Here is a 26,471-nt window from a genome sequence, read left to right as displayed (position 1 = left end):
CGCATTCATGTCTTCTTTCATGGACAGACTGCCAGGTACAGGTGACTCAGGCTGCTCCACCTGGGTCCTATAACATGGGTGGTAATCTTTTTGAATGCAATACATACATGCTTTTGTTTACTGTACACGCATTTTTTTCCAGCTCTATGTAGCCATAATTTGATTGCATACATTACATTATGAACAACCTTGTTGTTAAATTTGGTATAGGGACAATGTCACGATCTCGCGGGTTTCTATCACGAGGACGGGGCATGGTGCTCATCGCGCATTATTTATAACAATCCTGCACATGTACACGTAATTTTGTAATTTTCCCTTAATTTTAGTCTTTTGGTCGACCACTGTCTTTTGCAGTTGGAAATACATTGCAGAAAAGAGCCGCTATTTTTACTTAAAAACAGTGCCCATGCCATCAAACTGTTGATATTCATTTGATGTAAAACATTTTAAAGATCATTGTATACCAAAATGTTGCAAACTGTCGAAAAATGACGATGAATACAAGCACAGAGCGCTTAAACTGACCCGTCATTTCACTTTCGGTTTGAGCTGCCATAAGTGTTACGATCCGCGGGTGAAGACGGGCAGGTAGGCAGGCTGGAGGTAGGGAAGGACGACGCAGGCAGGCAAAAGACGGGGAAAATTGGGGATTTATTGGGGAAACGACGAGGGAACATGGTAACAGGAACACAACGTCAATGACCGACAAGAAACCAGGCTAAGACATGGACTGAAATAGACAAGACTGGGCGAAAATAATACGACACAGCTGGGCAAGATCTGGAAAGCACACATGGATAATCTGGGGGCGTGGCACATACGAGGATCCGACGAGCCGGGCATGACAATAAGAAAAACTTCTGCGAGTCCAGAGTGACGAACGGAATGAATGTCTGAACTGAAATGAAGGATAACGGTAAGAAAGTGAGATTTAACAAAAACTTTTAAAACAGTAAATTACTCGCATGATTTACTGATCAATGTAGCATTCGCTTTTCTGAAATTTGCATTAGTTCAGTTTAGACAAAAAATGCTAATACTGTAACAGTATTAAACATATTAAAAACCTATTTTTATTTTATTAAAAACGCTGCCAGCAATGACTAACTTTTTATGTTAAGGATTAAGTATTGATGTTTTGAAGAAGAGTGCTATTCAAATTAGAAGGATTGTTTATCAAAATAAATTAAAGATCACCTGATTATACAGCAGCCATCGATGGCATTCCATAGATGCCAGTGCGCTCACTCTGGACCCGGACACAGCGCACAGATGCCTGATCCTGTATGAGGGGAACAGGAAGGTGACGCATGAGAGAAGGGACCGGAGGACAGATACCGATCAACCAACCATTGAGCGCTGCACCCAAATGCTGTGCAGGGAGAAAATGTCCAGTCGCTGTTACTGGGAGACGGAGTGGGGTGGGGGAGGGGCCTGGATAGGGATGGCTTATAAAGGAACGACCAGTAGACAAGAAGACGACAAATGCATTGGATTCAATGATACATCCTGGAATCTTAGCTGCTCTGGTAAAAGTTACACTGTGTGGTACAACAGCTCCGCTATCTTATCAGCTCCCCAGCCCCCCAGTAGCTGAGTGGGCGTGTACCTGAACTGGGAGTTAGCTCAGCACTCTGACAAATGGACCCTCCTGTACAAGTTCACCACCACGTTCACTGAGCCCCTCCATCCAGGCTTCTGGGTGCTTTGGGGCTCCTCAGTGTCACTCTGCCAGCTTTGATTGTGGGGGTCCGAACACACAAACACCCGCATGTGGTCCATGCTTATGTTAGCACACAACGCTAATGCTGAGCACAAGAGAAGTCGTCATTAGCTACATTAATAAAAAAATAAACTAGAGTAAACACCAGCATCCATGCCAGCAATTTGTGATAAAATACGACATCGAATCATGAAGAGTTCATTTAGACTTAGGAAGTATTGTATCTTCCCATGTTTGTGTGAGTGGAGCTTGAAATATTTTTTTCTTTGTGATCATGTGACTCTTCCTTCTTTTCTTCATTCACACTATGTCTACCTTATAGGAAATACCCCCCCATCATACCTTTCTTTAAATGTGTATTATTAGACAATTTATTGCCATGTATTGTTAATTATACCCAGAGTCACGATAGCAATGTTCCTATCAATAGTAACAGAAACACACCTTAGCTGCACCGTGCTTTTTTCTGCACAATATTATTGCATTTTCAATATTACAGTATTAGTTCACTTTGGCAAGTTATAACAATAATATGTGGTGATGGAACATGAGGCTGTATTGTCGCTGCGTTTGGCCATTCACCCATCCAGCTTGTCATACTGAGGGTCATGTGGGTCTGGAGCCTATCCCAGAGGCTACAAATACAAGGCAGGGAACAACCTAGGATGGGGCATGAACCCAGCGCAGAGCACACTCACACACTATTCACTCACACATGCACACCTATGGGCGTATTTAGTAACTCCAATTAGCCTCAGCATGTTTTTGGACTGTGGGGGGGAAACCGGAGTACCCGGAGGAAACCCCACGACGACATGGGGAGAACATGCAAACTCCACACACATGTGACCCACGCGGATACTCGAACCTGGGTCCCAGAGGTGTGAGGCAACAGTGCTAACCACTGTGTCTCCCAATTTCACACTCACTCTTTTTATCTTTTGTTAAAGTCAAGCTGTCTTAGCTCTGTGATGCTTGGATCATACAATGCTGACCTGTTGGTTATACTGCCAAAAAGGTAACAAATACAATAGAGGTTAAACTTGTCATGTTTGTTGAGTTTGCATGTTCTCTCTTGTTTGGGAGGGTTTCAGTCCAGAGAGATGCACTTATGCTGACTGGCTTCTATAGTTTGCCTATCATGTATGATTTGGTGTGTGAGTGTGTCCATGGACTCACATGTATGTCTGCATGGACTCGCATCCTGCCCGGGGTCTTCCCCTACGACACATACGTCAAACGCAAGGCCCCCACAGCACAATTTTTTACTGTCTGTGAAATTATTTTGATTTTCTGTTAAATATGGCTCAGGAATAGGGGTGTATCTGTATACAAAATTCATGGTTTGATAGAAACTTTGGTTTTGGGTCCACAGCATGGTACAATTTTGGGACAGCAGGGAAAACTGAATTTGTTTTGAAATTACTTATTACTAAAACTGCAAAAACTAACACAATTAGGAGGAGCTGCAAACCAAAGTGCAGACATCCCATCTATCTGGAAGGTCCAGGAGTTTCCTGCCAATCGACAGCAGCTCCCTGAGACCTTGCATAGGACAAGCGGGTATGGAAAATAGATGGATGTAACATGTGAAATAAAATAAATAAAAATAAAATATGACCACATTGCAACTATCATAATGAAGCAAATCCTGTTTCCTACTACAGAGTACAGCTGCAGATCTGTGGCGATAAACACCCCTATAGCCATAGTTATTTTTCAGCCCAGTCTGAACTTTCTGGCAAAAGCCTTAAGTGCCACAGGGGGGCTGATTTGCAGAGTCACTTTCTGCAGAGTCGCTTTCAGCAGAGTTGGTTTCTGCCTTGCATCGGTTGTACAGACACTCAGATGATGTCGTCTCAGATGAGTTGGCATGTTGGATGCGTTTCCAGCAGCAAATCCTAAGGTTGGTATTTCAGAGCCAACCGGCAGTTTTGGTCATATCAACTACTCTCTCCAATGTTGGTGTACTTTACCAGGAAACCAAAATGTTCCCAAACCACAGATTATGGCTGACTGTAACCGGCTCTAGTCTTAACCAACTCACAGCCACAATTAGTAAGTTTATAACCATTACAAAAATCTTCAACAGCATCAAAATGCTGTTTGAACGCTGTCAACCAACTATTGTTGGGTTCAAAAAAGACTTGGAAATATGTACATGCTATTGAATAAACCATCTAGAAAATGTAAAATTACAAGTAGTGGTCATTCCATAAGTGTATTTTTATTTAATTGTATAACCATTCATTCATTCATAGTTGAAATTCAATTAAACTTGGCCAACTGCTCCTATGGAAACTACTTCTGAACAGTTACAATTAACCCATAACACATATCAATATAATAAAATACAACTGATTTCTTTTAAAAATCCTTAAGAAAAATAAAACCCAAAGGTCATTGAATTTTTGAGTAACATTTTTCTTTATATTTCATTTCGGTTTCCCCTAAACTCAGGGATTCTCAGGCCCCGAAAAGCACCCTGCCTCCTCTCCACCAGGACCCGACACAGCTGACGTCAGCTGGACGTCTCGCACACAAGCAGGCATGGAGGTGTTTGAGAGTGTCATGGATGGTGGCAAGCAGAAGGCCAACATGTTCTCCAGCTTCAAGAAGCAGGAGTAGAGAGAGCCCTGCATGGAAAATGGTGACAACCGTGGTTAATTAGGAATCCTAGCAGGAATTAAAAGTTTGTTATAATCTTTGGTGTGATTATTATTGTGTGAACAATTACAAACTATTAGATATGACTTTGATTTAATGACCTAACTCTTGCTTCTGGTCATGGGATTAAAACCCACAACCTTCCAGCACAGAAACAGGCATGGATCCCTAACCCTGTGAGCTTAGCTGAAGACTTGGACTCACTTCAAGACCATTCAGTGGAGTATAACTCATATTTGTAGCTGGGTTTGTAACTGTGAATACTTCAGTGTTAAAGTCCCATTCTATGTGATGTTTTTGTTTAAAGTTTGTATGAAACAGTAAGTAACAGGAAGTACAAAAAGTATTTGCACCATTTATATACAAAAAAACAAGATAGAACAAGTACAAACAAAACAAACAAACAAACAAACAAACAAACAGGGACTGCATTCATCTGGAAAAGAGCATAAAGCAACTGCAAAACCCAGACAGATAATAACGAATAAGGCACATCTTACCAGATCACTGCACAAGACACTGCTGAGGCGTCCTATAAGCCAATCCCAAGTGAAAGATTCTTCTAGAAACTTTACCCGGTGAAAAGCAGCCATTATGCTGGCACCCGCAATTGTGGATGGCAGGTATATGGAAAACGTGTACTCTGTAAAACAAACAAAAAAAATAAATTAAGAATAATTATTAGTGAGAGTACTGCAGTATTCGAAGATGTACATTTAGGTGAACTGGTAGGGAACTGTGTTTGCCCTATGGTTCACTGGTAATCTGTCCAGATGGTACCCCTGCATTCTGCACTATTCAGGCTAACATAAGTTGCACAGACTCCAGCCTGCATCCCTGTAGTGAAAAAGCTGTTAGAAGATACAGGGACTCATGGTCAGCGTTGAATAACCCAACGAGCTGGGAACCTTCCCAGAACTTTAGTCGTTATCAGAAGATCTTAAAGTCGGCAGAGAATGTTCTTACTGTAATATTAATGTACCGTTATTTCCACGTCTTACATTTTAATAACGGTTCTGTTACTGTACTGTGAGCATGATAACATTATTACCTGAATATCCTTTTAATGCAATTAATGTTGAAAAATATGTCTTTCAAATAAAATATAATTTTATTAAAGTGCATCTCATGAATGCACCGTCCGGTGCTACCTCTTGTACTACCATGCCCTTCATTGGCTTTCTTCTTATTATTATTAATTGTATTAGTAGCTGAAGTAATGGGCTAATGTTTTGGGAACATTTCAGGGCACCAGGAAAACTGGATAAGGTTTGCATACCTTAACCGTAACGTTTTGTAAACATTGCTAGAACAAATCATTTTTTTTTTGGGGGGGGGGGGGGGGGGATGACAAATCAAATCACACAGTTTGCCCCCCAACCTGCTTCAACATAGTTCTGAAAATACCTACACTTGTATTTATCAGAAGTACGGACGTCCAGAGAAGACACTCATCATCATTTTTTTCTTCCCCTTGTTTCAGGATCGACTTATTTTTCTCATAATCTTGAGAGAACGAAAAGTAAAAAAGTATGAAAGATATTTTTCTTGTGATCTTGACATAACACCTAAGAGCTCATGAATTTAAACTTTTTGTTTAGCGTGTTTTCTTAAGATAAGTTGTTTGTAATCACAACTTTTATTTTTTGTTTTTCTGACATGGTGATATAGCTGACTGCCAGAACTGCCTGCGTTACTGTGTGTGCTACAGAATCAGGATACAGGACAGGTCTGTTAAATAAACTCCCCATTTAAACCCTAGATCAAAGTTTAATAGTCAATCTTACTCAAAATGTATTGTTTCTGTCCATTAATTTCATTAACTGTCTAGTGAGCAGTGATCACTGCCTTGCAGTTTGTAATTATGTATTCTCGATAAGTAACAATTCTCGAGCTCAACATTATGTCACTGCAAAGTTCCCATTTATTGTAAAATAAATTCGAAGCTGTGATGTAGTGCTCCTCTTTTTGTCAAGTGACAAACACTAATATGATCATTGTCTGTCACTGATAGACATACTGCTATGACTTTGACGGCCCATTATCAAAGCGAAATGTAACGCATTCTTCCACAATGACGCAAAACCAACTAAGCTACTAAACCTCTTGAACAAGGGGGGTAAATAAAAGCTATCTCAAGATCATAAGAAAATTAGCACATGATCTTGGGAGAACTTCATTACCATGAGATCCCAACAAAAATAAGTCATTATCTCGAGATAATGGGGAGAAAAAATAATGATGATGCGTGCAATTCCACACAAAAGAGTAAATACTCCCTTACCATTTATCTAAAAAGCACCCAAACAGACTTACAAGGCCTATTTCATAAGGTCCTTTTATTGACCCTCCCAAAATAGTTACTGACATTTAGGTGGGATTTTCACCTATGCACACCATCCATCTTCAATAACTGTTTAACCAGTACAGGGCCCTAGACATGAGTACTTACCAATAGTTGTCAGAGCGATGTAGGAATGGATGTGTTTATGTAGAATGCTGCTGTTGAGAGGAACAGCCGATAATTGGTGTAAAATCTGCTCCAGGAAATCAGAGGGCAGCACAGAGGCGAGGTCCCAGTTCAGCTGGGATACAACTATGAGCTCCCATTTCTGTGCCAGCAAACGAAACAAACACATCATGAAACTAAACTTCTACCACATGGAGTTGTTGAAATTCACTAAACGCTTTATATACATCAAACATAGTCAGTCACCTCAACATACCACTTTTCCAGCCAGTAGTGTTGGGCAACAAACTATATAGGTGGAGCGATCACTCCAAGAAGACACTGCCGATTAATACACTTCTGATTCACACAACTTCAAACATTATGCTCCATTTCATGTGTGACTGTTTGCAATGTTATGTTTTGAAGTTAAATTTCATCTTAATTTATTAAAACTACACGTCGTAAATAAATAGGTGTTGTTTAAGCATTTTACAGTATATTCAGGATATATACTCTTTATTAACTATTAGTCTGCTCCCAGCATTAAGGTTCAACTGCCATCAGAATGGCTAAGACACAGGATGTAAGTGATTTTAAACACGGTATGATTGTGGGACACTGATGTGATTGACCTGTTGGCGGAAACATCAACCAATAAGAGGAGAACGGCCAGATTAATTCAAGCTAATGAGAAGACCACGACTGCAAAATTTACAGCTTGGTCCAACAGTGGTTAATATGTAGGGGTGCCTTATAAAGTGGCCACTCACTGTATTCATTTACCACAGAATTCAGAATCAGCACTTCTGCGATCCAGTCTCAACACAAAACTATACGTTATGAACTTCAATGGTAGGATTTATGACAGAGTTGTTGCTTGGTCAGTGCATAAAAACAAGCCCAGATGGGTTTGTGTGTTCGAAACCAATGGATGCTTTCAGGCCACAATGTCTATTGGTGTCAGCAGAAATCTTGCAGGATTCCCTGTAACCAATGATTTCCCTGTAAGGTCATATGATGCCAAGAAACACAAAACCAGGTGGACCCTAAGGTTCAAACAGTCCGAGATACATATACACATTGATAACGGATTTTGAGCCTTTATTCATGAACACTAAGATGCAATCGGATGCCTTCCATCATCAGATTGCTGAACCTTGAGATGTTCTGCAGTGCGGGTGGATTTCCATCTACCTTATCCCTCAGGGAATGGAGGCTTTCTTTCCGGATTTACTTGTGTGGCACCATTCCACGAAGAACCAAAGGCCCAACTCAACATGCCAATGATATTAACATGTATTTGTAGGTGTTTCTGCTATTTTCACCCACTGTTTATGTTTATTCAATTCAATTCACTTTAAAAAACTTTATTTGTCCCCGAGGGGCAATTTAAAAGGCACAGAGGAGCAGCGCACACACATAACAGTTGTAACGTTTGACACAAGAGATGACACACAATAAGCCATTTCACCATTTTGGAAACATAGTCTGTATAAATAGGGGTTAAATGGGGACAGGTGTTTGAAGTGATGACATACCAGAATCTCCGACACCTTGATGCTATAGTCGGTGTAGATGCACAGCTTGGTGGCACTCAGGGGGACTGTCTCACGAAGCTTGGAAGCCAAAAACAAGCAAACTGTGCCCAGGAGCTGCAGGTGAGTCTTCTTTAATGGAAAAGCAGCCAAGTACCGATCCAGGAAGTTGACTGACAAGGGAAACACCTCATCCTCACACTTCTGCTCCTCACAAACCTGTGGCAGACCAAGGACGATAACAACACCAAGCTCTAGTGAACTGGTACTTACAGTCCAAAAACTATCAATTGTTACTTGTATTGTTATGTCAGTTAAATGTTGTTCTTTTAATCACTTAGAAATGTACTTTAATTTCAACTCTATAGACAAAAAGAAGAATATTTTTGAAAACGTTTTTGCATAGTTTCTTTACAATACACAGGCTAAGTGTAATATGAGATTTTATACAAGGACCAAAAAACCCTGAATTTAAACACCTGATATTCTGCGATCCGCACAGTTAGCTTTCGTTCTCCGGTAAATTCACATGTAGTTTGCATTCGTATGGATTAGTCAAATACTCTTTCCTGGCTCTGATTACCTGGTGGCTGCTCATATCATTTATGTTGGTTCCATAAACCTGGGTGCCAACAAAACATTAAATACGTATAAATGGCTGCCTGCGCCCGTCGTTCTCGGGATTGGCTCCGGGTTGCGACGATGGATAGATGGATGGATAGATGGATGGATGGATGGATGGATGGATGGACGGACGGTTAAAGGGACGTGTATGTGTGCAGGATAGTCGAAGTACTGCAGCGTGAGTTACAGCTATAATCCTGATGCTTAATAGCTATAATAGATGAAAATTTTGACATCTGAACTTCATAGATTCAGGGTTGCCAAATCTCACGCATCTGCCATGACACTCACACTTTGAGACTCTCGCGCAAAGAAATCTTACTCAAATCTATATTATTCCATTATAAACCTAAAATTAGCTACATCAAAAGCGTTGGGGTAGTTTGCAAACCCTAAAGATTATTTACAAGGTGATAAAACTCTTACATACAGTGTTGTGCCCTGCAGTGTTCCTGCAACCCCCCCACCACCTGGAACATCCACGCCGTCAGCGTCCTCCGCATGTGCGGCTGAACATCAGTCTGGACGCGGCCGAAGTAGGAGCCGGTGCCGGCGGTCCAGTGCCGCTTCTCCAGAGCCAGCAGGTTACTCAGCGCCCTGCTGTCCTCAGCCACGGCCGGGTCACAGCTTGCCCGAAAGGCACAGCACAGCGGGGCCGCCGGCCAGTTCGGAAACTGATCGTCTTCCAGGCACATTAAATTCATCTGTAAATGCAACCAGATTAAAAACTTTCCAGATAGTTCCCGAAAGCACGACGTGGGTAGCAGCAAGCGGGACGTACATTAATCGTGGTTTTGTAATCGGTAGTCGTCGGTGATCACGCCTAATCATAATTCATATCTGCATATTCATTTCAAAACATGCGACAACATAGATGTGAACAATAAGCATTTGTTACATGCTTCAAGTGAAAATACTATCCTTTCGAAAAATCTCTGTATTAAGGACGATGTGGATTAGCATATTGGTAAAATAATATTTTTGAAAAATATGGAGCGTTGAAAGGACTTCAGTACATCACAGAAAGTGAATAGTACTGTAGCGCCGCTGAGAGGGCTCCCCCTAGCGGCAGTAATGGGGAAGTACTTGACTCACAAACGTAATCCAATAAAAGTGTGGGGTTCAGATCGAGGACGTACAAATCCAGACCAGAATTTGTTTCAACCAACCAGCTGAGTATAAAGACTCACATTCACAAAATATTCAACAGGTCTTAATATAATGACATTATGTAAGGTATTACCAAATTTGATCATGTACATACTTAATTTTAAGTTAAATGCAATAATATTTAATCTGAATAACGCTGAATAACGAGTCATATACGCACTATGTTTTAAAACACCTGCTGACCCCACGTGAAAATGATTAAAACACGATTAGGGTCATGTGATCACAAATGCGCGTGATTGACGGGGTCGTTTTCAGACTAGCTGAGAAGCCAAATGAAAATATAGGTTTGACGGTAAGTGTAAAGTTACCTACAGAAAAAAAATGCTTTTGCAATCTGTATAATGCCATTGTTAATTCATGTGGATGAACGCTGCGTTCATTTTTTTGCTTACGTGTTAATGTGGCAGAATTAAGCAAGTAATTTTTTTCAGAAAAACTGTTTTTACCAGGAACCACCACAGCAAGAGGCCAAACCACCCTTAGAGGAAGATGTCTGCTGCGTCAGATGAACTGAATGGCCTGGAAACAGGCGGATTGTGGGGTATTACCAAGAAGCAGGGTGACCAAAAATGTGAAGATCTCTTAGGTAGGTGTGAGATAACAGGGGTGGTTATGATTCAGTCAGATTTTATATGCTTTAGTATTTGACGTCTGGAAAAAGTCACCTGGTTTGGACAGACCAACTACCAAGTGATTACAACAACTGAAAAGAAAATGTCCAGGTTATGGAAAGTGAAGTGTTTTGAGAACTAGTGGTTTTCTGCATTGTCTCTGCTGTGATGCAGTAAGTTGTCCCTTCTGCAGATTTTAATCTTGCATCCCTGCTTTGTAGAGGCTCTTTATAGCCCCGCTGGAGGTATCGCAGCTGCGCTGAGGTCTGTTGCATCCTGGAACACATGGAATCATAGTCCAGCCGCACTCTCTCCAGGCCCTCGGTTCACCTTCCCTGGACAGGACGAGCCTCAGAATGTGCCATCTCCAATGGCCTCCCCCCACGCAGACATCTCAGGAAGAAGAGGGTTTGTGTTTTTGAAATCATGTGTAAAATGGTCTTAGTGGGAATGCAGGAATTGCCTGAAACTTTTTATTTTTTGGATCTTCAGGTATGATATCAGTCTCAAGGAGAGTGATAAGGATGTTACTGAAATCACAAGTGCATCAAAGTATTGTCGATCCTGTAAGAAATTCTTTCATGTAAACTTCATTGCATTTATTCTGTTTGTTATAGAGTGCAGATTTTCAGTCTTTATTGATAACATGCTGTTGAAATATAACTTATCAGCAAGTTCGTGACTAATGTAATATTAGTATCTATGTTGATCTTGTACAAAATGCACTGAAAACCACCAAATGGGTGTAATTCTGATATTTGGTGTAGCTACATTCTAGAAGTGAACAATGGGCTTCTAAATGGGGAAATTTGAAATACAAAAAAATCTGGTTACACTGCAGAAAAAAATGGCCTTTCAAATTTAAGAGAAACTGCTTCTGTTTTGAGACAATTTTGCTAGTTTTAGGCCTTATCTTCTGGTGCAGTAAGAAAATTGTACTTGGTAAGATTCCCTAAAATAAGACAATACGCCTAAATACAAACAAATTACTCTTCATAAGATGTTAGTTTAATGAAACGTAAAATTTGATCTAACTATACGAATTATCCTTGCTCAGATTTTCATTTTTTTGCAGCGTACTGCTAAACAGGTATTCGTTCTTCAGATATTCTGTTGTTCCAGCATTAGTTGAGCATTGCTAGTCACTGATGTGACGAATGAGATGGCAGCATTCACGCTGAGTGACAGCCTCTCTGTGAGACTCTGATTGGATACCTGGGCTTTGTCACCAAGGCCTCTTTAGAGCTCGGACCCAGACATGCTGTGTGTATCTTAGTCAGTTTTTGAGGCTGACATGCTAATTGGTGCCTTAAAAACATTTATTAATGTATTTTATTATTGTGGCTTTCATAACTCGTCCCATACAGTGCAATTCTGAACAACTTGAACCCCCCCCCCCCCCCCCTCCCTGTTTGCTGACGGACAGCACCTCTGTACCAGGAGTACTGCCTACAGTGTGTACAGGCCGAGATGCACAGGATTCAAGGCAGTGACCTGTCTGCTCTGGCGGCTGCCATTCGCCTTCCCGGCCTCCTGAAGCACAGCTCTGCTGTAGTGACGCCACCTACTCCTCGCTCGTTCCACCAGGAGAAGGGCAGCCTTCTGTGGCAGGATTTACCTGAGGTTCGAGAGCAGGGTCTCCTCATGAGTCTGGCTCCAAAGGAGATCAAGCTACAAGAGGTGGGGTGTGCTTTCAGTTAGCTGCATTCTTTATTATTTGGGGCACCAATAATTTGTGCTGTATTAATTAACCACAAACTAAGTCTTGGTTGCATACTGATCTCATTAATTCCATCCATCCATCCATTTTCCAAACCACTTATCCTACTGGGTTGTGGGGGGTCCGGAGCCTATCCCGGAAGCAATGGGCATGAGGCAGGGAACAACCCAGGATGGGGGGCCAGCCCATCGCAGGGCACAATCACACACCACACACGTCGCCCCATTAATTTATTAGTAATTAATATATCTGTTAATTCTGTAAACCTTTGTGAATTACTGAAGGAAAAAGTCATGAATAACAAGTGAAATAATGATCTCATGTTTTGTTCAGAAAAGATGCATCACGCTACATTAATTTCAAGTAGTGACTATTTGTTCATGATTTGTACTTCAATAATAACTGTGTTATTACTAAGTATTTGTACCCTCTAAAGTGTTACCAAAATTTCTTTATATGTAGAATAAATTGTCTAACATTCAGCGTAGCTTGCAGTGCTGTGGCTTGAGCCGTTGTGTAGTGTACTCTTGTACAGAATAGCAATCATTGAATGTATTTTTAACGCGTATCTTGTCTTGATTAATCTGTGTCGCTTAGTTAGAGCACATACAGTATTGTGATTGTGAGCTGGTGCATCTGCCTGAAAGGTGGAAGATTCAGCTGCATCTCCATGCCTCCTAGGCCATGTTTGAGCTGATCAGGTCAGAGGCCTCATACCTGAAGAGTCTGACAGTGGCAGTGACTCATTTTCAAGGGTCACAGATGTTGCGCCTGTCCCTGCCTACTGTGGAACACCACATTCTCTTCTCAAACCTTTCAGATGTCCAGGGAATGAGTGAGCGGTAGGTCCGGAGAAGCCCTGGGCATGTGCCAGGATGGATTTCTGCAGTGACTGTAGACCAGGGTCTCCAACTTCGGTCCTGGAGGGCTACTTACCATCCAGTTGCTTTTCTGTCCTACCTGGCTTCTCATGAGCCACACCTGTTCTCAGGTAAATATCATGAACAGGTGTGGCTCATCAGAAGCCAGGTAGGATAGGAAACCTACTGGACGGTAGGTAGCCCGCCAGGACCGGAGTTGGAGACCCCTGCTGTAGACCAAATTCTTTTAAATAATTTTTATTCTGACAGCTACCGGGAGCTGAACCGATTAACTGTTGCTCCAAGTTTTTAGGTATAAATGGCAGGCTGCCCTGTAATTGAAATACCTGTCCAGAAACAGAATTGCAAAAGCTGACCTTCAAATTTAGGAAAACGCAATGAATGGGCCTATAATGGGGGGGTTCTCATTTTCAAGGATTTACCATCATTCAGTAGAAACACTTGCTTAAATGTGAACTCTTAGGCTTTAAGTATCATACCGGTTTTCTAGTCCGTTTCTTTCATTAAATGTTTCATAATGGGTGTGCGGAATGGCCCGTCACATGCTAGCTGTTGCAATTTTGACACATACTATCTAATAGTTTTCTGTGACTTTTCTCATGAGAGGATCAACGCAGAAGGAGTGAGTAAAATTACATTTTGCTAGTATTCGTGTGTGTGCGAGAATGTTGCCGTTTTTCTTTTCCAAGGACACACAACCATCTGTGTTGAATGCTTGCAGGTTCCTGCTTGACTTGGAGGCCCATCTAGGGCAGAGTGTCATGATGCAGCAGATTGGGGACCTTGTGCTTCAGCACCATGCCGCACTGCGTCGGGTCTACGTGCCGTACATCACCAACATGATGTACCAGGAGACACTCATCAAACGCCTGATGTCTGTCACCGTCCTTTCCCTTTGTCAAAATGGTAAGTTGCTGCTGCTTTTTGGACCTAATTCTCCATCTTGTACAGGCAGGAAAACAGAGGATTTGTGCATGCTTTGAAGAAACTGGAGAAGGACCCTGCATGCCAGCGACAGACCCTCAAGTCCTTCCTGGTGCTGCCCTTCCAAAGGATCACTCGACTGCGGATTGTTCTGGAGGTGATACTGTCGTCCTTGAGGGTTAACGGAAATGATCACCATTATGAACATGAACATGGGCTTATTCTGTACCTGTACAGAACCAAAGTCTGAATGCTCTGCGCATCTATACGCTGATGAGCTAAAACACTGACCGTTCTCAAGTGATGCAAATAGTGTTGACTATCTCATAAAAATGGCATATCTGGTCTGGGATATGTGGTAAGCCAACATCCGGTACTCGTAGATGATGTATTGCCTGCAGAATAAATGGGCAGGGTAAAAACCTGAGTGACTGATCAGGGCCAAGTGGTTATGGCCAGACAATTGGGTCAGAGCATCTTTGAAACGGCAAGGCGTGTGGGGGTGCTCAGTCAGCCGTGGTGAGTACTTGCTGAGAGCTGCCAGAGGAGGGGAATTGCCACAAACCATTGACAGGGTCTTCAGCTTGTCATTGCAAGATGAGAATGAAGTCTGTGCCATCTGCTATACACCAGCTGAAGGGATACTGTGGCACAAACAATATAATTTTAATGATGGTTACGGGAGTGATGTGTCATGTGACACAAGGCATAGAGTCGTGCTCCGAATGGGACGGCGTAGCCACGGATCAGGCTTGCTGGTCCAGCACATCCCACTTATGCTTGACACCTACCTGGCAGTCTACAATGATGCAACATAAAATGGGACTCATCAGACCAGGTGACCTTCCATTGCTCCAAGGAGCAGTTCCGACTCATGCCTGTTGTAGGCGCTTTTGGCAGTGGACGGGGCTTTGCAGCCCCATACAAAGCAGGGCATGATGTCCTGATGACCATCATCAACTTTATCTGCCACTTGTGCCACAGTAGCCCTTCTGTTTCCTTGTACCAGATGGGATAAACTTTGACGGTGCACATCTATGAGTCTTGGCTGCCAAACACCCTGTCAAGTTCATCAGACTGCTCTCTCAGAAGGTACCCACCACAACAGGCTGTGAGAACCCCACTAGTCTCGTGGTTTTAGTGATTCTGTTACCCAGTGGTCTGGCCATAATGATCTGGTCCTTGCCAAAGCCTCTCGGATCTTCCCCTGCTGATTTCTTCTGCATTCCACAGGGTAGCTATGAGTACCAGATGTTGGCTTACCGACTCGTATATCACTGAGCTGGACAGGCTTTTTTTTTTTTTCCTTTTGTTTTTTAAACGAGATCATCAGTCTGTTACTCATGTCATGTGGAGGTGGTCATATGGCTCATCAGTATGTGTATATGTGAATTTAAGTGAAGTAATCTTTTGTACAACTTCATCTTCTAGAACATCTTGAAGCTGACACCACTTGAGTCTGACCCATTTACCCTTACAAAGGAAGCCATATTGGCCGTACACCAGGTAACGTGCTATGCAGAGGGAATTTTAGTAATGTGCTTCTAATGCAGGCCTAAAACAACTTTGCATTAGTTTAGTCCTTTCTAACCCATGCACAATTCTCTCTCGATTCTTGCTCCACTTTCCCTTCCGATTCATGAACCGTGCCTTGTCCAGATCTTGACAGAATGTGATGACAGCGTTCAGCGCATGAAACAGACAGAAAAACTTGTTGCGCTGGAGAAACAGCTTGACTTCAAAAGGGTTAAGGTTGTCCTGCGTATCTAACTAGGAATTAAGTACATGACCAGTTTTATAAACGCTCATGTAACTTGGTGTGGTACTGATGAGTGACATCATTTGCATGCAGTAACACTCCCCCGTTTTGTAGTCTCTCCCCCTTATCAGTCACAGGCGCCACCTAGTGCAAGAGGGTGGCTTACGGCAAGTATTGATGAAGGGTCCTCTGAGTAAAGGCTCCGTCTCATTCCTGAACATCCACTTGCACCTCTTCAATGACCTGCTGCTGCTGTCTCTCCGGGGGTGCGTTACACTCGAAGCATACTTGGCCTGTTGGGGTCTCTCTCTCCCCCCCCCCCCCCCCCCGCTTTGAGAGGGGTGGTTGGCAGGTATTGGGAGATCTCCAATAGCATGTGAAATTAATAGGAAGAGATTGAACATGAAGGTTTTAGAAGTGTCAGTCTCCTTTTTAAGTTGATCACCAATGTTTCTCTTGAACTTGTTTGATACTGGAGTGAAGTACTGCTCCCTTTCAGAGAGTCCCGTTTCCATGTGCTGGACTATGCCAGGTTTCCGGTCCATGTCGCTGTGGGCCAGGTGAAGACTAAGGTCCATGGGCTGCCCCAGCATTGCTTCCAGTTACACCTCTCTCAGAACCACTCAAACCTGCCTGCTGATTTTGTCCTTGCTGCTAATGCTGGGTAATGACTAAACTGGCTTAAGTTTTTGTAAAGGACTTATAGAAAAGTGGATATTCCCTTGAAATGTGAAATAAGAATCAGCCTACATGTTAGATTAGCGTGCATTGTGCTATTTACAAAACGGTGTCTTTGTTTACAACGGATTTGAAATTGCTGAGAGTGTAAGTTAATTTAATGTGGGGGACTTTCACAGCTCAGAAAGGGATGTGTGGATTAGACTCCTATCACCACAAGGCGGCGACACGACCATAAAAGATGCTTTACAGGTAATAGTTCTAGGAGACTGCTGATCTTCAGCCGCCCCACCATTTCTGAATATCATTCATGGTTACCAGGCTCAAGTGAGTACAAATGAGACTGATGGTACATTTTCCCCTTTTCCACAGACATTGTAGGGTTTACCTTTCACCACGAAGACTATATTTTGGGCTTTAATATTGGCAGGAAACGACGAATGTTTTAATATATCAAGATATCTTATTTTAATTGTGCTATTCTAATAAAGCGTATGACTTGTAAACGTGTAGTAGCTTTTCTATGCATATGGGGAGCAGAAATTTTGTTTAATCTTAAATGTATGCAAGATCCATTGCGCTTTTTATGCGTCCTGGAAACTTATTAGGAACTTGACTTTAAAAAGGTATATAAATTAAGAATGACGCTGGTACCAACTTTGCTTTGATTTGGAATGAGTCAACCGTGGTATACAAAAAATGTTTTCGATATAAAATTTTATCAATATAGGAGAATAAGGTTTTAGCCGAACAAAGGAATGGGGGGGATGTGTATCCCCTCAATGTATAATTTGGTGTCATTCGACCCCAACCACCCCCCCCCCCAAAAAAATATACTTTACATTGTCTCCCCTATACCCTCACGGACTCCTCCATCAACGTCTTGCCGCCGATCTCATTTTTCAGTCCTCCACCAACCCGAAACCCACCTACGTCCCGGAAACAGCATCATGTGCGGAAATCACGTGACTGAAAGTGGACAAAACTAACGAGCTGTTGCTGAGTTTAATCAAATCGATGCGGAGTAATTCGGGGAGTTGTGGTTTTCGTTTTTCGTATGTGAAGAACTCGATCAATATTCATCGCTTAAGAAAGTAATCAGCGGTGCTTCAAGGAAATGTGTACGGTCGTAGCATCGCTGAAGAAACTCGAATTAAAAACGAAGCCAGTCACCTTTATGTTAATGAGCTATGACTCGGCTCGTCTGCAACCAATCAGAATGTAGAGATTCTCCACTAAAGAGTGCTTCCCATAATACACGTGACTAAGCGGTTTCCGAGCTCACTGGACGGGGAGCTCCGCAGATCGCTATCGGGGTATAAACCATGAGACAGGATGTCTCCAGACCGTACTTTTACCCTCTGGACGCGGCAAATTAAAGTCCGTATTTAGGTGGCATAAAAAGACGCGTTTAAAAGAACCCTGTGTACACGTGCTTTTTACTACCACGTCAACAAGGTACACATGCAAAAAAGGACTTTCAGCCTAAGCTAATACGTTTGTATTCAAGGGCAAAGGGTTCAGTGTGTAATGGATTATATTGATTGCTGTGTGATAATATTTAGGTTTTTAATCAGAACCACTGAAACTCAATTTCTAAACATTTAACAGATGAGGAGCATCCGGGAGGGTGGGGGTGCCGATCACTGCTTGGCTGGTATTACGGGAATACCGTAAATATGTTCCCGACCAGGACTAAAGAGTTGTGGTAAAATTTAGCAAGAGCGGTTAAACTTCGCGCCGAATAGCGGAACGACAGATTTCCGTCACATTGCGCATCTTTCGTGGGCGTCAGAGCGTGTTGCTGCCAATTTCCCCCCGGATACTTCCAGGGGAGGTGGGATGTCCCCCTAGTCTCCCTAACCCTATTGGGAGTCAGGACAAGCTACGTTTGTTTGCATTGCTGCCCCTTTAAAAAGTTTGCGAGACCATTCTGAATGCCCTTGTCTCCGCCCACTCATTACGTGGGAGAGCGTCCCGTACGTCTTGTACGTCGCGGGCAGGGCGACCGGAGGACGCTGATTGTAGTTATGAGTTATTTGTGGTAAGCAGGGTAGTGTCTTATGTAGTTGAAACTTTGCGTGGTCGATGTGTAACTTAGATTATTAGAAAAGTTGATATGTTGTTAGGCATTCTCGCTACGTTTCTATTTAAAGCGTAATTCTGCTTTTGAAATATTGACCAAATGTATGCCGGTACATCGCGGCTACGGCAATCGCTTATAAGACACGTGACCTCGTCTCGTTTTAAGCGGTCCCTGGTTACCTGGCCGCAGGATCCTGTAGATAAAGCAGACACTAATTAATTTGAAATGTTGCATTCCCGGTACAAGTTATACATTGCAAACTTAAATACCTCTGCCCATTTTCCAGCCGCTTTCCCAGGGTAGCCTGTCCCGGGACCCGTAGAATACAGAGAACACAAAATCACACTATGGCCAATTTTCAGACATGCTTTTACCTGACGGTGTTTTAATGTGTAAAACACGTGCATATTGTCCAAATTTGATTTAAATGATGATGTCTGCTAGTAACTGGCCAGTTTACACGCAAGCTACTTGATCAGATCTGGCTATGGCACATCCGCCTCCCTCCGGGTCGGTGGTGCTGATGGACTGGTACAGGTCTGTCGAAGGAAAGGGATTCTTCTCCCGGATCAAACGCAAGAAAAAACGCAAGATTTTCGGTATGAATGATTATTAATGCACTGATTACTAAAATGCCAGACTCATTAGAACTGCTAGAATTATTTGCCATAAGGGTATAATTTAAATGCAGTTTTCAGGTAACAGTTTAGAAGTACTCCTCGGGTAAATGTCTGTACTAGAATACTGCATGTAAGTATTAGGATGTTGATAAGTATTATAATTGTTGTTTGTGTGTGTATATGAATATAACATTTTCTTTTTTTAGGTTTGCTAGAAGCCCCTGCAGTTCCGCCTCTGGTAAATGTGGACACTGTCCGCTATAAGGTCTTCCTCTCAGGGAAGAGTGGTGTGGGAAAGACTGCTCTGGCTGCTCGCCTTGCTGGTCTGGATGTGTCTAGCGTGCACTACGAGACCATAGGTTGGTACTTGTCAGATAAATGGGAGGGAGCTGAAAGAGCAGGGGGTTTTGCACAAAGCAACTAGCTGGATAACTTAAGCCAGCTGTGGAAATTGTCCAAAAGGGGGAGTGGTGAGTGACATTTCTATTTGACAATCTTTACATTTGGCTTAAATTATCTGGCTAATAAAAAAAATAAAATCCTGGGGGTGGTTCACTATGCAGGGGGGTGTTCCACGAAGAAGGGTTTCTTGCTTAGTCTGCTAACTTGTTGGATCTAAGGTAGTCTGAGCTAAATGTAAGCAAGCAAAGATAAAGTCCATTCAGTTTGGTCTTCCTTAAATCCCGCAAGTTCTCCAGCTAAGCAAGAAATACCCCCTTGGATTTCTCAGTTAACTGGGTTAACTTAAGCTAGAAGTTATGATTGTCCAGTAGGAATGCTCATTACCTAAACTCTCATTGGACGATCATGACTTCTATCTTAAGCTAATCCAGCTAACTGAGAAATCCTGCGTCATGGAACACCCCCAAGGTGTGACGGTAACTTAAGTAATACCACTAGCTACAAAAATATGGGAGGTTCTTGTTTTACCTTTAGTTTTTGTGTTAAATTATGTTTTGTTTTTGCTCCTGAAAGGTTTTTTTATGGTCATGCTTCATTGTTTGGGGAATGTATTTTTACAGATTTCTCTGTGGACAAGCTATGTCTTTGAGTATTGTGTGCGGTAAACGTTAGGTCCCGCTGGTGGTGCTGCCTTGTACTTGTTAGTTCATGGCTTGCAAACTGCTGCATCCTCAGGTATTCAGACCTCTGTGGTCTTCTGGCCAGTGAAGCTGAGGAACAGCGGCCAGGTCCTGATCTTCCGTCTGCATCTGTGGGACTGTGGAGAAAATGCCCTGCGCCGCTTCGACCATCTTCTCCCGGTATGCTGTGTTTTCATCACAAATGCTGTCATTTTCATGTATTATTTTCTGACTCACGGTAGTTGGTGTGACGAAAACGCTCATATTTAACGATAATTTACTGTAATGCCATTGCATTTCTGCCTCCTTCAGGAAAGGTGACTGGTTTAAATCCCATGACTTGAAGCAATTTCCCTGTTGGGACCTTGAGCAAGACCCTTACCCACAATTGCTCCCTGATTTGTAGTATTTCACTCTGTATTTGATAAATAAATGTAATAATTTTCGGTCTTACAAGTCCTTAGTTTTCTGATAATGGGAAAAGTGAAGTCCTGCACAACATTCTGTGATGTTTATTCATGACATTCTCTAGCTATTATATACTGCTATTGTTTAGTAATATATTTGCATCCGTTTCCCCCTCCCCAGGCCTGTAAGGAGCAGTTGGATGCCATTCTCTTCCTGTTCTCCTTCACAGACCACTCTTCCTTTGATGACTTACCCGGTCAGATTGCTCGGGGGTGTGACCCTTCAGATAATGTTGTGAAGTTGGTGGTCGGCACCAAGTATCCTTTCATGAAGTCCTGACAGTGTACCGCTCATGGATCCCAGCTCTCTGACTCTCACACAGGTTTATGAATTGTGATGCTGACGTTCAGTGTGATCTTCCTTGACGTCACTTCAATGTTTGACCTGTTCATGCACACGGATGTGACGGAGCAGGAAGTGAAGGCTTTCCAGGAGCGGTGGGCTGTTCCCGTGTTCTGTATCGGTGGGGGTGTGTGTGACGACCTGCAGAACGTGGCTCCGCTCCTCAACACCCTTGCGGAGCTTCTGTGGCACCAGGACTGCGTGACTGTTGGCGCGGTGCCAGCCAATGAGTCTGCTGTGCTAGATACCAGCAGTCGTGCTGGACACTGACCAGACCAAAGGCTGGCTTTAAAAAGTTGGTCCTAGTTTCTTTAAGAGTCAGTCCAGTCCCACGTGTCGGTCCGTCCATCTGCCAGTCTGTCTAATACTCCCTCTTCTGTATTACAAATGTAATTTAAATACTGTATATATGGACGTAGCTGTATTCATCATTAACAAATGTTTTGATAATTTGTAACAAACTGCTGAATGTGAAATTGTCCAATTCAAAAGGACCCCTTTCTGGTTTGCAAATGGTTTATTTTAAGATGAAATGAAGTATTAGTTTGTGTTGTTAATTCTTCTAATTGTACTAAGTTTCACGGTTTGTTGTTCTTACTAATTTGTGCCTTTCATATTGGGAAAATGTTTTTTAAAGACGAACTTTTCATTTTGAAATTGTTAAAGGTCAAAGGAACTTTAATATGCTATATTTTCCCCCACCGTGTATATCATAGCAAAGTCTGTAGCATTTTGGTGTCAGTTTGTAATTTATGCTGCATTATAGTTAAAGGTATGTTTGTTTGCTTTGTGGCACATTTTGTCTCGTTCCTGAGCACCTAGAGGAAATTGTGGAGGAAGTGGTCTGTGTCGAGGCCCAACCTGCTCGATGGAAAACGCGTGCGTGGTGTACTTGCATGTGTGCTAGTAGCACGGGAGAACATGCTTTAGACTTGGTGCAAAGCAAAGATGTGATGCTGATGCTCAGCTATTGGGGGAAATCAAACTGAAGTTTTAAGTTAGTAACACAAGTGGCTGTTTCAGTTGGCGCGTGAGCACCACCTCAGGCCTGGACCTGAAGTACAGCGATGTCTGCTTTTAAAAGTGATTTTCAGGGCTTATTGAAATGAGCATTGTTCTATATAATGTCTAATCTATAAAAAAGAAATAAGCTTCATTTGGCAGTGTCTTTATTTTGCACTGTACAAATGGCAAATGTACACAGCATACAAATGGCAGTGCCTATTCCAGGAACTATAAATAACCCCTCATTTTCAACGTTTACTCTGTGTCATTTGTGTTTTTGTTGCAGTTAGAACATCCAGCACTGCAGAGTGGGTTAGGGTTAAGGCAGCTATCTCATACCAGCCACTGAAAGGCCTTAAGAAACTTGAGCCCTGTTCTATGGCAATAATATAGGTGTGTGTGTGTGTGTGTGTGTGTGTGTATACTGGGATCCACTCTACTGGTTCTGTATCCAAATGGAACCAGAAGGATCTACAGTTATTTACATTTGATGATGTCATCTTGCTTTTGACCCTTGCCAGTAGGCTCTTGTGGGTTGTGACATTATTCTATAGCACGTATTAAAGAGTCGTACTTGAAATGAATAAAGATTAACATGTCAAAGGAGAAAGGATCAGTGAATTTGAGTTACATTTTCTGAATAATTTGTAAGTGCCCTTTTTTTGCTTTTGTAGAAAAATGACTACTCATTGCAACAGAAGGCTTCACGGCTACTTGTAGAAACTCATGAAATTTGATTAGAGTAAGACAAGGGTAAGATGTGTAGTCCTTCGATGTACTTACTGTCAATATGTTGTATTCAATATGTCAGTCTTCAGGACAGGTGAATGTAGTTCTTGCTGGTCTCATATCTCCTTAGTCTGCTTTCTGCAGAAGGCCAATAAAATTGTTTCTCTGCAATATTCTCAGTGCCCAGTCTGCAGTCTAAGGTACAGGCTTATAGTCTGTTAGGAGTCACTGCATAACTCTTACACATCCCTTTTAAATGTTTTGTTTGCTTCTTTTCTGCTGCTGTCCTTAGTTTTTTTTTTTCTTTTGTTGTTTTTTTTCCAGGCTTTTGTTTCTGTCCCAGGCATCATGGGGCATGTCCTGCCCACAATGCCAGTCCATCGCAGGGCATTTTGTCGGCAGTTTAAGTATTCAATTTGATTAACTGCATTTCTTTGCACTGCAGGAAGAAACCAGAGCAGCACTGGGAGAACTTTCAGCCTCCACCCAAACACACGCACACATAGCAGAGACAAGACCGGAAGGTGCACCCCCGGAGGTGTAAGGCAGGATGACACCCCCAGAGCCTGGCTGCTGCCCTTTTGTTTCCCTAAGTACGATCTTAGGAAAATTAAGTAAATCCAGTTTAAGAGCCCGAATGACTTTGCTGAGGAATACACATCTCCACCATTTTCCTAGGTCACATCATGGAATTTCCATCCATCAGAGGTGGGTAGTTCAGGTCCAGAAAGTACAGATCCAGACCAAGATTTTGTTCCAACCAACCAGTTGAGTATCAGGAGTCACAGAGTACGCAACTGGTTGATTGGAACAAAATCTCGGTCTGGATTTTTAGTTTCTGGACCTGAAATTTCCACCTCTGTCATCCATGCTTCAAAAAGAGATGGGAAAAAAATAGCTTTTGCTTAAGGCAATGCTTTTGGGACCCGTAGATAGTCCACATTTTTGCTCTGACAGGGAGCTGGGAAGGAAAAAAATGTGTCTCTGGGGTCACCAAGGACTGGGCTGGGAAACAATGGCTTAAGACCTGAACTAAAGTGCACTGTTAGCTTAGAGGTGAGATATATATTGTTTTTTCCCACAATTTGGCATAATTTTTTGCAGCTTTTAATAAACAGTAGCATCCCTTCATTAGCATCTAAACAACCTTCTACAGACTATTATATTATTATAGTCTGTATTTTCTAATGATTCAACAGAACAAAGGCCATAGACTATAAAATGTTTCTCTGATTGTCCAAGTGTAAGACTTTGGACCACAGAATACCTGTAATTAATATGAAGTACAATATAATGTGCAAGAATAAACCATCCCTTTCAGACTAGCTTCACCTTGAATTGTTAGTGACAGAAATATCAAGTGTTGTACCCTAAGGCAAGGACGTGTATCTGCAGAATGCCAAACTGAGTTCACTTAAGTATGGAACGCTGCCATTAAACTGTTTACATTCTTGTGGCTGAAAGGTATAAATCCTTTATTTTTTTATTCCAGCTTTGTGATGGGTTACATTATTCTGGTAGGTCGGATGCACCCATCCAGAACCTAGAGCTCCCAAGAATGTGCTTTTCTTTGTAGATAATGGTGAATTAATTAGATTTGGCTCTGTTGAACTAGTTCAAGCCACACTATTAGAACATTCTCATCTAGTAGTGCATGAATTACTGTCCCTGTAGAATATAAATCTGTACTCAATGCATCTTGTCAAAACACTGGAAGAAGAAACCTTGTGGTAAATCCTACAGAAAAAGTAGCTTAGCAAGTCCATGTTAGGTTTTGGTGGGTGGACCTGCTGCTTGGCTAAGTGGCTCGTTTTGGTAGCAGTGATAGGTACTGGTATGATGAGTAGGACATTCTTCTCTAATCTTTTGGTTCTCAGCTTTCATTTTACTGTATAGAAGATGGGGAAGGACACCGTTCTTCTTTGACTCACACTATTGGAAAATGCAATTGACCATTGAAGAAGTACGATCAAACAATCTGTTCCATAGTCGGTCTGCTTGACTTAAGTATAGGTTACATCAATTGTAATCATTTAGAATGGTATAATTAGAATCTTCAGAATAAGTGCAGTTCCTGAAATAAAAGCCTTAATGTTGAATGGCTGAACAAAGAAATAATAAGATTATCTAAAATAAGCATTGAGATGTATTTGGATGATCCTCAATTATCTAAATTTGACAATCACTGAGATAATTGTGGGCTGTCCTCTGCAAATGTAAGGCGGCAAGAGATGGATAAACAGCAACAGGCTGCATATGTTACATTTTACGGCCGACAAACTAAGTATGTATCTTTTCAGGTCGCCAATTTGATAACCTCAGTTTTATAAAAATTTGTGAATGCAATAAAAAAAGCAAAAATTCCGAAAGTCTTATACTTTGTTTGGTTGCTTATGGTTAAGGTTAGGGCTGGGTATGGGTTAAGGGTGTCGTGATTGTGATTCGGGTTTTTCCTTTAGAAATGAATGGAGAGTCCCCAGAAACATATGAGTGTGTGTGTGTGTGTGCGTGTGTTTAAACCTTGAAATAACTCCCTCAGTATGAGACTCTATTGCCAGCCTCTCTCTAATTTCCTGGCAGTCGCAAGCTCAGCTTTAAACTAGAGGGGGAACCTAATCCTGAGAGATTTAGACTAAATTAAAAGGGACTATCGTAGGCCTTTTTCTTTTCCATTTCAGGATAGCAAAACATTCATTAACGGGTGTTGCTGCTTATTAAAGAGCATCTGCGCTGCCAGAAGATCAGTAAGATAAGACTGCCGTGGGCATGTAGTGTTGTACTGATGCAGGAAATGGAACTGGGCTGCTGGTACGCTGTGGTAAAGGCATACTGTATGTGGTGATACTATTTAGTTGATGGTTTAGGATCAGGACAGTCCATATTTTTGCTCCCTCCCAGGTTCCAGTAGCAAAATGTCTGTGGGTCCCCAAGGACCTAACTGGGAAACACTGGTTTAGGATCCAGACAGTGGGCCTATATCGATGCCACATGAATGACTAGTTTAGGAAGACTGGCCTGTCAATCTCTTATACTGGTTTAGTATTGAGGTGTGGTATGTTGGCCCGGTCAGAAGTGACGTCACCTCCCACAGCTTGGGTCATGGGTTTGAATCTGCAGGCAAGATGATGTCTCTCTATTGACCTGAGTATGTGATGGTGTATGTGTGTCTGTCTGTGCCCTGCAATGGACTGGCTTCTCATTCAGGGTACTCCTGTCTTGCGCAAGATCCAGGCGTCCAAGCAACCCAGTTGAGGATAAAAAGATAGATAGAAAGCAAGCAACTACCAGTACAAGCAATTACCAGTACAAGCAACTACCAGAAAAGAGGAAACAACAACATAAAGCATCAAAATAGGGTGTCTGCAAGCAGCAGGATATAGTATCAATAT

At 42.2% G+C, this 26,471-nt stretch overlaps 3 protein-coding genes and 1 long non-coding RNA gene across 7 annotated transcripts; 3 read left to right on the top strand and 1 right to left on the bottom strand.

Annotated features, from left to right (window-relative positions):
• The first annotated feature begins 539 nt into the window (after window positions 1-539).
• On the top strand, window positions 540-5,259 carry LOC125747610 (uncharacterized). Its single transcript, XR_007399341.1, has 2 exons — window positions 540-919; window positions 4,187-5,259. It is a non-coding gene; the product is annotated as an uncharacterized LOC125747610 (long non-coding RNA).
• On the bottom strand, window positions 4,039-10,045 carry ccnd3 (cyclin D3). The gene is made up of 6 exons (XM_049022988.1): window positions 9,786-10,045; window positions 9,475-9,708; window positions 8,384-8,599; window positions 6,846-7,005; window positions 4,894-5,036; window positions 4,039-4,362 (listed from the first exon to the last, which is right to left on the bottom strand). The coding sequence occupies exons 2-6, from the start codon at window positions 9,706-9,708 to the stop codon at window positions 4,183-4,185; spliced, it is 933 nt and encodes a 310-aa protein (XP_048878945.1). The 5' UTR covers window positions 9,786-10,045; the 3' UTR covers window positions 4,039-4,182.
• A 95-nt stretch (window positions 10,046-10,140) lies between these two features.
• On the top strand, window positions 10,141-17,256 carry si:ch73-15b2.5 (rho guanine nucleotide exchange factor 19). 4 transcript variants are annotated; one of them, XM_049022977.1, is made up of 14 exons: window positions 10,141-10,469; window positions 10,609-10,763; window positions 11,010-11,196; window positions 11,281-11,354; window positions 12,215-12,468; window positions 13,190-13,350; window positions 14,111-14,263; window positions 14,341-14,470; window positions 15,745-15,819; window positions 15,973-16,065; window positions 16,187-16,338; window positions 16,572-16,736; window positions 16,930-17,002; window positions 17,123-17,256. In XM_049022977.1, the coding sequence occupies exons 2-14, from the start codon at window positions 10,667-10,669 to the stop codon at window positions 17,129-17,131; spliced, it is 1,623 nt and encodes a 540-aa protein (XP_048878934.1). In that variant the 5' UTR covers window positions 10,141-10,469; window positions 10,609-10,666; the 3' UTR covers window positions 17,132-17,256. The 4 variants fall into 4 exon arrangements, with proteins under 4 accessions (XP_048878934.1, XP_048878933.1, XP_048878932.1 ...); XM_049022976.1 differs by having other exon boundaries at window positions 10,142-10,469; window positions 10,627-10,763; XM_049022975.1 differs by lacking the exon at window positions 10,141-10,469 and having other exon boundaries at window positions 10,482-10,763.
• A 317-nt stretch (window positions 17,257-17,573) lies between these two features.
• Window positions 17,574-22,611, top strand: cplane2 (ciliogenesis and planar polarity effector 2). The gene is made up of 5 exons (XM_049022999.1): window positions 17,574-19,435; window positions 19,663-19,815; window positions 20,594-20,718; window positions 21,127-21,265; window positions 21,386-22,611. Exons 1-5 carry the CDS (start codon window positions 19,324-19,326, stop codon window positions 21,616-21,618), a joined length of 762 nt encoding a protein of 253 aa, XP_048878956.1. The 5' UTR covers window positions 17,574-19,323; the 3' UTR covers window positions 21,619-22,611.
• Window positions 22,612-26,471: the final 3,860 nt, after the last annotated feature.

Source organism: Brienomyrus brachyistius, chromosome 8, assembly GCF_023856365.1.
Source record: "Brienomyrus brachyistius isolate T26 chromosome 8, BBRACH_0.4, whole genome shotgun sequence".
Classification (NCBI taxonomy): domain Eukaryota; kingdom Metazoa; phylum Chordata; class Actinopteri; order Osteoglossiformes; family Mormyridae; genus Brienomyrus; species Brienomyrus brachyistius.
The sequence above is the reverse complement of the archived record's forward strand: the minus strand, read 5'-3'. Positions and strand labels throughout refer to the sequence as shown.

Coding starts and splice junctions, on each gene's coding strand:
- ccnd3 (XM_049022988.1), bottom strand. CDS start 9,708: ATGAATTTAATGTGCCTGGAAGACGATCAGTTTCCGAACTGGCCGGCG. Junction 8,600..9,474: donor TGACGGCGTGGATGTTCCAG/GTGGTGGGGGGG, acceptor GGTCTGCCACAG/GTTTGTGAGGAGCAGAAGTG. Junction 7,006..8,383: donor TCAAGGTGTCGGAGATTCTG/GTATGTCATCAC, acceptor TTGCTGGCACAG/AAATGGGAGCTCATAGTTGT.
- si:ch73-15b2.5 (XM_049022977.1), top strand. CDS start 10,667: ATGTCTGCTGCGTCAGATGAACTGAATGGCCTGGAAACAGGCGGATTG. Junction 10,764..11,009: donor AAAATGTGAAGATCTCTTAG/GTAGGTGTGAGA, acceptor CCTGCTTTGTAG/AGGCTCTTTATAGCCCCGCT. Junction 14,264..14,340: donor ACACTCATCAAACGCCTGAT/GTCTGTCACCGT, acceptor CATCTTGTACAG/GCAGGAAAACAGAGGATTTG.
- cplane2 (XM_049022999.1), top strand. CDS start 19,324: ATGGCACATCCGCCTCCCTCCGGGTCGGTGGTGCTGATGGACTGGTAC. Junction 19,436..19,662: donor GAAAAAACGCAAGATTTTCG/GTATGAATGATT, acceptor TTCTTTTTTTAG/GTTTGCTAGAAGCCCCTGCA. Junction 21,266..21,385: donor GTTGGTGGTCGGCACCAAGT/ATCCTTTCATGA, acceptor TCACTTCAATGT/TTGACCTGTTCATGCACACG.